At 44.9% G+C, this 12,637-nt stretch overlaps 1 protein-coding gene across 1 annotated transcript in view; it reads right to left on the bottom strand.

The window, feature by feature from the left end:
- MTSS2 (MTSS I-BAR domain containing 2) overlaps positions 1 to 12,637 on the bottom strand; it is a 77,669-nt gene that overhangs the window by 41,716 nt on the left and 23,316 nt on the right. The window contains exons 2-3 of the mRNA XM_048515340.1: positions 9,512 to 9,573; positions 1,360 to 1,433 (exon numbers count right to left, since the gene is read on the bottom strand). Of these exons, the coding sequence (XP_048371297.1) occupies positions 1,360 to 1,433; positions 9,512 to 9,573 (136 nt within the window). The remainder of the gene's footprint in view (positions 1 to 1,359; positions 1,434 to 9,511; positions 9,574 to 12,637) is intronic.

A 12,637-nucleotide genomic window follows, 5' to 3' on the forward strand; every position in this document is an offset into this window, starting at 1 on the left:
TAATTCTACCATCTCAGCTGCCATTTACATGAAACCGTTAGGTTTTTCCTCACTGCAGAATTCTCAAAAAGTCACTGTCCGTAAGCAAGTCCAGCCATCTTCCCATAACCCAACCCCCACACGTGGTGATTTTTACAGCCAACCTTCCCCAAGCTCCCCCTCCCCCTCCTGACCTCCTTTCCAAATACCAGCCTTGCTGGGCTCACTTTTCTAGTTCCTGTGGTTCAATCTCTGGTAATCCCCGTGCACAGCTGCCCAAGGCTTCCCTTAATTCCCAAACCTTCACAGGGAATTCTGCCGAGATGGGGGAGGTGAAAGACACACAACACAGAACCGGCAGAGTCAAGTCCTTGCCAAAGGGTCTTGCGACAGGAAAAGCCAGAGTGGACACAGATTTGAATACGAAAGGAGGTGCAATGTATATGTGACCATGTCACATATGCCATCACCAGTAACCTTGACATAGCTGTCCAAAGGGATTGGACAGAGTACAGGTGGTCTATAGCTGTTAAGGGAAATGGAACTTCCATGTTCAGATGCAGTATACCTATGGTAGGTTCAGGGGACAACAAAACAAATTACCTGTATCTTTATGGCCTGCTTAAGATCTTTCCAGAAGCACTGTGTTGGTTGGCGACTGATGGAAACAGGCCTTATTTTGGAATTTTTACCCTGCTTTTCTCCCCAGTGGGGACCAAAGTGGCTTACAACATTATTATCTCTTCCATTTTATCTTCACAACACCTCTGTGAGGTAGGTTAGGCTGACAGTATCACTGGCCCAGTGTCACACACTATCAGCAAACATCCACAGCTAAGTGGGGATTCAAACCTAGGTCTCCCAGATCAGAGGCCTGGAATCTCCCACTCATTACATCACATCATCATCTCAGAATCCTTCCAATTCTCCAGGGGTCATGCAACCTCGGCCTCTCCAGATACCATGGATCATTACAGCTCCCATCAGCCTAAAGCATGGCCAATTGGCCCGTGCTGGTAATAACAGCTGATGGAGCCATCAGTCGCATGAACATCTGGAAAGAGTCGCACGGCTTCGTGAGCCTCTAATTACAATCCAATGAGGCATCTTAAAAGGATAAGAAATTTTTCATTATTTGACTACTCTTTAAAAACCTTGAGTACCATGTATAGCTAAAAGTGTGTCATGAAGCTAACAGCCAAGGAAGCTTACTTTAACTGCCTCCCAGTTCTGTGATTATTTTGTACATGTCCCATTCTGTTCTCCAAAAAGAGATCTAAACAAGGAACCTTGAAAATGTACTGGTCTTGGAGCCAACCAAAATCTAACCCACAAAATATCCTAGAGCCCCCCCCCCCTCCCCCCGTATGATGGTCCTACCTCGTGTGTTGGTAGCCATGTCTGCCACCTTCTGGAAGGCATCGAGGAAGGCTACTGCGGCCAGAACTGTAGTCCTAAATGAAAAAAGAAACATGAATGTACATGAAACATGGCAATAAAATTCTCCAGACTGAGAAGTTTTGCTTTCCCCAAGTGGCTACACAATACAACCAGAGCCCAGCTTCAGTGGCACCATCTAAATAACTAGTATTTCAGCATCAACCTACGGTACTGCAGACTGTGGTGATTTCTTTAATACTCAGGAGGATTAGAGATACAGCTCTGGGAAAGGTACTGCACGTTTGCCTTTAAAACTCTGACGACGTCCAGCTTCTCTGTCAACGAAGTTCTAACCATTCTTTAAAGTAATGCTTTCAAACACTGAGTTTGTTTTGGGGAAGTCTGGGATTCCTCAGAAACTTCTCAAGAGCTTCTGAATCAGAAAGCTGGTAATGGGTGTGGGTGTGTGTGTGGGTGTGGGTGTGTGTGTGTGTGTGTGTGTGTTTTCCTTCAAAGATGGTTTTCCCCCTCATGACAGATCTTTTCCCTTCATAACAACCAGGGGAACAATGGGCACAAGTTCTGTTGGCTCAAAAAATTGAAACTCAGCTAGCTTCTTCCGTGTGAGATGGAACGGGCACCCTAAATCTCTAGCCAGAATCTGTGGCAACACCACAAGTGTGGAATGTAAAAGTCTTCCTGAAGAGGCTACATGATAAAACTCCTGAATTTCCAGAATCACCACAATATAATTAGCATTTTATAACTGAAAAGGACTTATTTAACGCCTCTCTCTCTCTCTCTCTCTCTCTCTCTCTCTCTCTCTCTCTGTGTGTGTGTGTGTGTGTGTGCTCTGTGTGTGTGTGTGTGTGTGTGTGTGTGTGTGTGTGAGAGAGAGAGAGAGAGAGAGAGAGAGAGAGAGAGAGAGAGAGAGAGAGAGAGATTTTGATTTAAACCCTGAGGCAAAAAACGCTTGACAATTTACTTGATTGTCCTCACTCTTAACATCAGGCAAAATGCTTGCCAAGCTAATCCTGTTTTTGGACATTAGAAAACCCTCAGACTCCAGAGAAGCAGACCTATTAGAAGGCCTCTGGCCGAGTAGGGCTGACCAGTAGAATGACTCTCAAGCCTGAGGGAACTATTTGGACCCTTGTCTTCCAATTATCCCAGGAAACAGATCCAAATACCTACCATCTTTTCAAAAGGGAGAGCTACCACTGTGTTTTTATCCAAGTACACTTGGGTACAATCCTTTTAAGCACCAAGCATGATTTAATCTAATTAAGCCTGAACTCCATCTTTAAGACTGTTACAAGCTACCAACGGTGCCAAGTTTTCCATCAATGTCCTTGAAAGAGTATTGTTCCCCTTCCCCATTGCTTCCTGTTAAAAATACAAAGTGGTTGTAGAAGAGTTCTGCACAACTCAAAAGCCTGCTGATTGGTTAATAACATTTTAGTTTATCGTAATAAAGTGACTTTTAAAAACAGATCAATACGAGTGCCTCAATTAGGGTAAGATTTCCTTAAAAGTCTATCTCAACTTTTCTGGGTTATAATATAATAAACACTGTCCAAAAACCTGGTCTTTCCGTAAAACAGAGATATTCACTCTGTGTGCAATTATTTTTTTAAGACAGGTTTCTGCAAGAGGTGAAGGTACAGCTTCCCAGCATGGACGAAAATGGCAAATAACAACAGCGCTAAAGTTTTTCACTTTCCCAGGTAGCCAACTATCAGGGCAAGTTCTACTGTTTCTCTACCTCTCACCTGACTGGAGTGATAATAAGCAAGGTCATAAATGTGTGTGGCAGGTGCAGCACACAGACAAGAATTATGCCAAGTAAGACCCAACTTATAGAAGCAGCAGGAACTCACAGGAAGATTTTTCTTTCAGTATAAGTTGCAGTTCTAAAGACAGCTCAGCCGCTTTAAGAACAGATCTCCACTATAGTACTTCCATTTGCAGGAATGCGTTTGTATTTCACTTGAGCAGTAGATCACACACCTGAGCAGAGGGATGAATATAAAAAGGTGTGTACCTGTGGATATGAGTCAAGTTCAAAAAAGGTGTGGAAGTTAGTTACTTTCCTTTAGCACAATTCCAAGCATGCCCTTTAGGATCCAAGTCATTATTTCCAGAAGCTCTGATGTGACTAAGGGATCAAGCTGAGCATAGAGGTTACATTTTAATTGTTGATATGGTCAACCTGCTAATTTTGCAGGGAGGGAAGGCAGCAGCAGTCAGTGACATTCTGGCTGTGGGCTTTCCAAGGGTTTAAATATGCCACTGCTATCCAGCAATTGAGTCTGAGTCACGAGCCCAGATTTAGACTGGGTGTTCCAAATGATCGTGATTTGGCCTGTCTTCCTAAGTTTGTCAACTTCCATGCGAGGCCTGGAATTCTTCCAGAATTATGACTGCCATTTTCTCCAGGGAAGTTGAACTGCATGCTCTGGAGATCAGATCCAGATGGGGAACGACTCTGTGGCATCACAGCCACGATGAACCCCGTTCCCAAAATTCAACCCTCACTATGCTTCACCCCATGTGTGTGTTATATGAAGTCAAGTTGCTTCCAACTTAAAGTGGCTCTATGAATTAATGACTTCAAAAATGTCCTGTCAGCAGTGGCGTAGGAGGTTAAGAGCTCGTGTATCTAATCTGGAGGAACCGGGTTTGATTCCCAGCTCTGCCGCTTGAGCTGTGGAGGCTTATCTGGGGAATTCAGATTAGCCTGTGCACTCCCACACATGCCAGCTGGGTGACCTTGGGCTAGTCACAGCTTCTCGGAGCTCTCTCAGCCCCACCTACCTCAGAGGGTGTTTGTTGTGAGGGGGGAAGGGCAAGGAGATTGTAAGCCCCTTTGAGTTTCCTGCAGGAGAGAAAGGGGGGATATAAATCTAAACTCTTCTTCTTCTTCAATGACAGTCTTGCTCAGATTTTGCATAGTGGGCTCAGGCTTGCTTTAGTGAGTCACCCCAGCTCATCTTCCTCATGTCTTACTGCCTTCCACTTTTCCTAGCATTGCTGTCCTCCGCCCCCCACCCCCCAGTAAATCTTGTCTTGCTGTGATGTGATCAAAGTACTATAGCCTCAGTTTAGTCATTTTCATGGGCGGAGAGACGGGGAACAGTGCCCCTGCCATGCCCATGCCTGCCATGCCACACCCCCGCAGGGACACACACATGGTGCATCGCACACACCCCGTTTCCTTGGCGCTATGCCACTTGCACAGTTAGCAGAAGGAACCTGAACTGGCCTAATAACAGCACCAGTCAGAACAGGAAGAACAGGGGAACAAAGAAGGGTCACAAGGTGACCTAATCCTAACCCGTGCCCTAACCCGTGCCACAGAGAATTCAGGCTTGATTTGCTCTAAGAACCATTTATTTGTCTTTTGGCGGGGGTGGGGGGTTTCATGGTATTCATAAAACTCTCCTCCAACACCACATTTCAAACAAATTCAAGTTTTATTTCTGTCAAGAGTTCTTCGCTGTCCAATTTTCACATCCACCCACAGTAACAGTTGTCATACCACAGTATGAATTATCTTGATCTGGATCTCCAGCAACACCTCTTCACACCTAATGATTTTTTTTCTTACATTCCCATATCTCCAAGAATTTGAGGCTTATTGGCAGTACACACCTCACAGGTTGAGTCAACAGGTACAGTGGTCACAGCAACAGACTAGAATTCAGCAGATCCAGGTTCAAATTCCCACTCTGCTATGGAAGTTTGCTGGTTGTGCTTGATCCAGTCACACTGGATCACACACACTAGTGTGTAGTCACACACACTACCTCACAGGGTTGCTATGAGGATAAAATGTAAGAAGGACCAATGTACAGGCCTTTGGGCCTCCATTAGGGGAAAAAGCAAGATATAAATTAAGTAAAAAAATAAAATGTGTTAACATCTCCTGTCAGGTGTCTCCTCCATAGTGGGTTTCCTATGGAGACAGAGAAGCAGGAAGAAAGAAGTTTCAAGAGGATTAGAGAAGAAAGTAGCTGCCAGTTTTCAGCACAGGGACAAAAGAATAATATTAACTATTCTCAAGAAAACTAACTCAAACACACTGGGTGACACGCTTCTCTCTGGGTGATACACCTCTGAAGATGCCAGCCATAGATGCAGGCGAAATGTTAGGAACAAGATCTACCAGACTATGGCCACACAGTCTGGAAAGCCCACCACAACCAGTTAAGTCCGGCCATGAAAGCCTTCGACAAACTCAAACAGGTTAGGAACTACCCAACTCCAACCAATCTTGCCATATTGCGGTTCTCAAAATCTGGGGAAGCACTTATGCACATTGTTGTTAACTCTTTGCTAGCTATATGCATCAAGCACACTGACTGCTGTATTGACTTCCAACTGCCACATCACCCAGGAAGTTAATCAAGGGTCACAGGAAGCATATTTTTAGATGGTTGTTTGCTTGTGCCTTGCAGACAACTGCAGGGCCATTCTAAGGTATTTTGTTACCCAAGGCAAGATCATATTTGCTGCTTCTTTTCCCTAACAATCCAAGATAGCCAAAAATACTACAAAGTAAGCCAACATTACCCCACATTACAGATGGGAAGTTGTGAGTTCACAGAGGAAGCACAATTTGAATCAGGCTCTATCCCAAGTCATTCATGGCCGTTCCCAGAGCCAGCTGTGTGCCTCACCAGAGTCCCAAGAATTTGGGACAACAGCTAACTGTGTACTCAAAAGCACAACACTTGATTCAAACTGTTTTTGAACCACAGCCAACCAACAAGCCAGGAAATACTAGAAGCCTTACAAGATCATTTATCCAAAATTAACTACCTCTGATTCTTGAAAGTAACACACGCCAGCTTGCAGGGCTGACAGTCAGCAACACTGACTCATCGTTCATTTCACCGCAGGGTGAACAAGCACATACTATAATAGCAGGGTTGCCATAAGCATACACTAAGCCTCCCCACTTGCTTTCGTCAGCTCCTATCTTCTCTGTCACTCTTTTTCTCATGCCCCAGTTTCTTTTCCCCATCCTACCCTCCAGCGACTCTATCTCAGCCTAGTGTTGCCTCTGCCCTAGGCTTCGTCCTCTCTGTCTTTTGGTTTCCTTGTACTTCGAGCCACTCCCAAACCTGCTTGCCTTTCCAGCACACTTTCCCCTTGCCTTGAGTCACTGCCAGTCTTTAGTTCAGGACCAACTATGCTGTTCTTAAAGAAGGATCCTCCCCTTCAACTTTTGTCATTACTCGTCTTCATTCTCAGTTACTTGCAATGCTTGTGACATGCTTGACACCAGTCCAATAGCACGTTGGAGATAACAAGGTTTCCAGAGTGTAAGTTTTCAAGAGTCAAAACTCCCCTTGTTAGAGCTTTGACTTGTGAAAGTTGAAGCCCTGGAAACCTTGTTGATCTTTAAGGAGCTACCTGACTTGAATCTAGCTCCTACTGCAGACCAAAGTGGCTACCCTGCTGAATGTTTATGAATATTCTAAGGCAAGTCTCCCCAATATGGTGCCCACTGACACCTCTTTTGGAGCTCACCAAGTATTTTTTAAAAGTGGGTAGGCCCAGGAAGGGCTTTCACTCAGCAAGGCTTCTGATCGGCTGTGTAGATCTTTTAAAATGTTGTTTTGGCAGCAGCAGCTGCCACCACCACACAAGGATTTCCACTGTTACTGAAGTTAAGCTGTGGCAAGCATTTTGTAGCTGGCTCCGCTTCCTGTGGCAGCCATTTTGTTGCTGCCCCACCAAGCTGTGTCAGAATTCTGATTGCGCCAGCAGGCTCAAAAAAGTTTGAGGAAGCCCCTTCTAAGACATCACTTCTACCAGTCAGTACCAGAGATTTCTCAGTGACTGCAAAAGCCTGAAGCCACCTCTGAAAAAAAATCCCCCAGTGCCTTAAAACACAGATGTTAGTCCCCAGATTTGACACAGACCAGACCTGCCCAACATTTCAGTGCTCCTTTCATCTCAAATTAAATATCATCCTGGCAGAGGAGAGGGAGAGCAGAACCTGGACAGGAGGGGGGTGGGGGCTTGTACGCACAATATCTTAAAACTCCTCTCACATGTGGTTTGGCTCAACAGAGTAAGCCAATCCCCCACCCCAAGCAAGCCCACTGCTTTAAACCTTCCCTTCAAACCTGGCTTGGAATACCCATGGCGCTCCCTCTGTGCGTGGGAAAAGCAAAGGAAATGCAGGGCTCTCTTTCTTTCTAGCCAAGGAATACAAAGGCAGCATTGGGAGCATGCAAGAGAACACACAACACAGTGGCTGAGGATGCAGAGGGGGAAAAACACACACACGCAAAAGAGAGAGCATTTAAAAATCAAAGGAGGGTCAAGGAACACAAGCAAAGTCACGGGGCTATTAATAGGGTGACTGAGCATGGAGTATCTGGCTACTGGACAGTGATTGCAGACAGGCTGAAAGGGCCCCTTTGTAGTCGCATTCGATCTAGGGGAGGAGGTGGCTTGCAAGCAGAAGACACAGATCGCCAAAAGCAAAGCAGTGGTGGGCAATAAGATTAAGAGGGTTGTTTGGGGAAAAGAAAGGTGAGGGTAAGCAGGAATCGAATGGAACCCCAGGTTCTCTGCCCTTGAGACTCGGGACTGATTGGGGGCTGCTCAGGAACAGCGGAAAAGCTGACCAGGGGGCTGTCACAAACACTTGGGGTGCTAAAGCCCATCTTCTTTACATCCATGGGGCATTGTATGGAGCGTGGCAATATGGCTTTAAATGTTCATAATATTAAAACACTGAGCGAACAATTACTCCATATTGGGTGGCAGTATAGCCTTGGATATAGTTGTTTGGGAGGCTTAGGACACTGTGCCACTGCTGTGAGTCTTACATAGCCAAGGTGGTCAGCCAATGTGGCAGAGGTGGGCAAGAGGGACCAGGGGTCCAACTCAGCAGGGAACCGAGTCTTAATGAGATGCACCAGGGGAAACAGGTATTACATTTCTCAAGAGCCTTGTTTTTATTTTATTGTGGACGACAAATATAATTGGCACAGGAGACACTTCACCCTTTTCAGACCATTATTTTCTTGTCTGAAATCCCACCCCTTCCCTCCCTCTCCTTTCAGGAAAAGGTACTCTGATACATGTCTGTAAAACATCATAACCAAGGTCAAGAACTCGCTAGAGTGAAGGGTGGGAATGTATTCAAAACCTTCAAATTAGCAGTTAACAACAGGATTTCTATGAAATTGGCCAGCAGAAAAGGGGAACAATCTCAGAGCAAACCGAACTTGCTTCTCGTCATCAATCCTCTGATGTGTAGGCATCAGCAGCTAAAAAGCTTACCATTTCTCAGTAATGAGCTTTCAAGAAAGAACTGGAATAATTGTTTATCAGCCAGCTTCCTATCAATAGTCAGCTGTGCTGAACTTAAAGCAGGTAGTCATTCAACATGGAGTTGGCACCCACAAAATGGAGGCAGGAAAGGCTCCATTCTGAAGGAGAAGAGGTTTGGCTGAGAGAAAAGGAGGGTGTGTGTGTTTGAGATTAAGAAAGACACTATCACCTCTATGAGGGGCCAGGAGTAATAGCTTCTTATGTACCCATATCCATACACCTGTTTCTTATATAGAGAGATGAACAGGAGATGAACTTAGAATAGGAAAAAAGTCTCAAAATATTTCGGTAGAAATTGTGATGGATTAAATCTGCCTACATGTGTTCCGACTCTCTCTCACGTTCCCTGGCAGCAACAGAATTTTTGTCTCCTGTTTCTCTTTTAGAAACCAAGGAATTAAGAATTACACAACTCCTCTTCATGCTGGACTAGACATAAAATGAACTGAAAACAGGAGCCCATAAGTTGGCCAAAGCACTCCTGCATGGCACAGAATGGCCCCACCCAACAGTCAGAAGAGCTTTGGGCAGAGTAGGGCACAGCAGAAAGTCAATACCCTCCGTTCTGTACAAGACACCACATTCTGAGCATAATCCTGCACTTGTGGGACAGGAAGCGCTTATTTTCTCTCTAAGCCCAGCACAACCACCTTCTTGGTTTCTGTACAGCCACAAGACACAGAGGCTTGATTTAAAACAAAAGATGGCAGCACGGAAGACAAACAGCCTGGAGGCCTCCGGGGGCAAGAAGCAGCTTGTGAGTGCCTGTGCAGGCTTCCAAAGAGGAACTCACCGCAATTGGGAGTGGAGTTTCGTTGCCTTGGAGTTGAAATCTTCCCAGATGGGATAGGAACTCTGAAACAGAAAAGGAAAGGGGGGGGGGGAGAAGAGAGGCATGAGCAAATATGTTAACTGCTCTGCATTCATGGTACGAGCACTTGAGAACAAACATTAAAACAAACAAAACCTGTCTTCTATTAATATGAAATCCCCAACTGGTTTCACCGTTTTGCTCCCTTCTCAAGAAAGCTTAATGCCAAGGACTTCTGCAGCATGGACCCTGGAGCATCCCTTTTTTTGGTTTGCGCTCCTGACCTCTCCTAGAGAGCGAAACTGGGCATTTTTCAGTGGCTCCTCACGGATGCTGAACTTTAAAAGGAAACCCAAACCCGGGCCAGTTGGTTAATTAAGCCAAATCCAATAAAACAAAAGTCCTTTCTTCAGAGCAAAGTCACACACCACTTTGCCCAAGTTCTCCAGAAGCTTTCATCAGGTGGGTTGTTAAAATAAACAAAAAGGGGTGTGTGTGCAAACTGACACTTCATTTGCCCAATAAACTCAGCAAAGAATCCTACACAGGATGTAGACAAGGTGCTCTAAAAGATGTTTTATCTCCCTTGTGCTCTTTCTTCTCATTTTTTAACATCTCTAATCTGGTGACAAATTCCAGAGGATTTGAAAATGTGCACAATAATCTCTGTTATTTTGGTCGGTCTTAATAAAAGACATCAGAAGGCTTTTTGGTTTTGGATTCGGATACAGACCAACACGAGTACCTACTTTTTGGCCTCATTAAACTGAGGACTGCATCTGTAACTACAGCTAATGTGTTACTTGTTGTTAAAGGTAGACTATGGGAATGTTAACTGGAGGGGGAAAGAAGGAGTGATCCCTCAGCAACTAAACTAAGGTTAAAAGTCACCTGTCTTACACACAGTCCAATAGCCTTGATCCTTTGCGCTGCAAAAGAACAGGAGCTTTCTAGTCCAATGGTCAACGCACATTCTTACTAGAGCTCACAGCTAAATTAAGCTGTTCCCAAGCATCTAATATAGCTTGTTTCTTTTTGATTTGTATTGTGGATTTATATTTGTTCTTGGCCTTCCACATTTCTATGAGGAGCTTGTCAGAGGGGTTAACCTTATAGGTTCTCACCATAGACGTTAACTCATTTTTTAGGTTCCTACAATCTGTGTCAAACCAAGAATTACTTGCTGTAATGCTGTTCTTCTTCTGATTATTACTGTGGGTAGTCAACACCTGTTTTATGTCCTCCATTATTTCCCCAAAAGCATGTAGCAGGGTGGTACTGTCTATGCTTACTATTTGTCATGATATTGGAAGGGAAATTTCCTTTATCACCAGCTCATGGTAACTATGTCATTCAGAGCAGCTAATAAAAGGTGCACAAGCCCCATTCCAATGACGAGACAGTACAGTTAGGTATGCCAGCCTCCAGGTTGTGCCTGGGGATCACCAGAGTACAGAGATCAGTTCCCTTGGAGGAAACAGGTGCTTTGGAGTATGGACTCTATGGCATAATACCCCACACAAGTTCCGCTGGGCTCTACTCTCAAACCTCCAGGAGTTTGCAAACCCGGAGCTGGCAACATTATGTGTAGTGGTTAGAGTGTTTGCATTAATAGACTCAAAAGCTGAGAACAGAGGAGTCACAGCCTGAACATCTCTGGGCGCATCAGAACATTGGTGAGAACGCTGGACTAAGATCTGGAAGACCCACATTCAAATCCTCTCTTTGTCATGTAAGCTTGCTAGGTGACCTAGAGCCAGTCACATACTCTCTAACCTACCACACAGGGTTGTGGTTAGGAGGTTAAAATAGAGTAAGGGAGAGCTAAGTTTTATATATACACAAACACACACATGCATACACACACACATATATATAAATCAGTGTTTGTGTGTGCACGTGCACAAACAGTAAGCAAGTTGGGTGAAGTAGTACTGCCTTTAATTCCTAGAAAGCTGGGTATATGTGAGAGCAACTAAATAAAACAAACTCTTTTGCCTTCTATTTTCAACCATTGGTTTTTGATGTGCACATATTGGTTATCCATGTGACCACATCAAAGCTAAGTTTTTTTACAGAGATTTTCAGTAATTCTCCAAAAGCTAAAACAAGAGCTCAAATGTCAACACAATGTCCCCAAAGTGTAAGACCTCAGTCCCAAAATAAAGAAACTGTAGTTTTCAAACTGTAGACTTTATTCAGCAACCAAAGCATAACCAGGCATAGACGATTCTGTGGGACAATGAGCGGGATAGATCTTTCATCCCTGATGCCCTCGACCCCCCACTGGGCCCAAGGTGCCGCAGCTGCAGCATAGTAACAAAGAGAAGAACACAAAAGACAGGAACCACTTCACACCTGGGAGGATGGTAGCCCAGACAGGCCTACGGCCAACTGACCAGAGGGGGGGGGAAGGGCTGGTGCCAGAGTACTAGCTGGTATTAGTGGCTCGATTCCCCTTCCCACATTGGCAGAAGAGAGCTATCCACAAAGAACATTAAAATTATAAGAATAGTACGTTTTCCCAAATACCTCCTGCTTTGCATACTGCTAACTCAGCATGCTGATCTTCTCCAATGAGACTGCAAGACAGGCAGGAGCTTTCTTTGGATCGACTAGTTTCAGTTTGGGAGGGATCGAATCTGCTTGTGCCATTTTCCAAAGCTGAAAGGGTCCCAGAAAGCTGCTAGGTGCCCTCTGGGGGGAAATGTACCATGTGAAAATTTCCTGGGATCATTTCATGCTGAGGAAAATAGCTTGGGAGAGAAAGCTCCAGCCTCCACTATCCACATTGGATCCAAACCAACCCCTCCACCCAAGGGCATAGAACACATCTGTCAACTGGATGCATGGAAGACATATAGGCTTTGTAACATGTGAACTGGCCCCAAGAAAGGAGAATGGTGCTGAGAGGGTCTTCAGTAGCTGGGCTGGGCATCTGAGCATGGCCTCTTCGGGGAAGGGGCTATAAAGGGGGGGGGGAGGCAATTGAAAGCCCTCCAATGATACCTATTGTTTCAAAGCTATGACACATAATTTTTCACTGTTTCTAACATAAAAGGTAAAGGAGTTTTCGGTCATTACTCACAGTGTTTGTTAGGCAGACCA

This window comes from Sphaerodactylus townsendi, linkage group LG14, assembly GCF_021028975.2.
Source record: "Sphaerodactylus townsendi isolate TG3544 linkage group LG14, MPM_Stown_v2.3, whole genome shotgun sequence".
Classification (NCBI taxonomy): domain Eukaryota; kingdom Metazoa; phylum Chordata; class Lepidosauria; order Squamata; family Sphaerodactylidae; genus Sphaerodactylus; species Sphaerodactylus townsendi.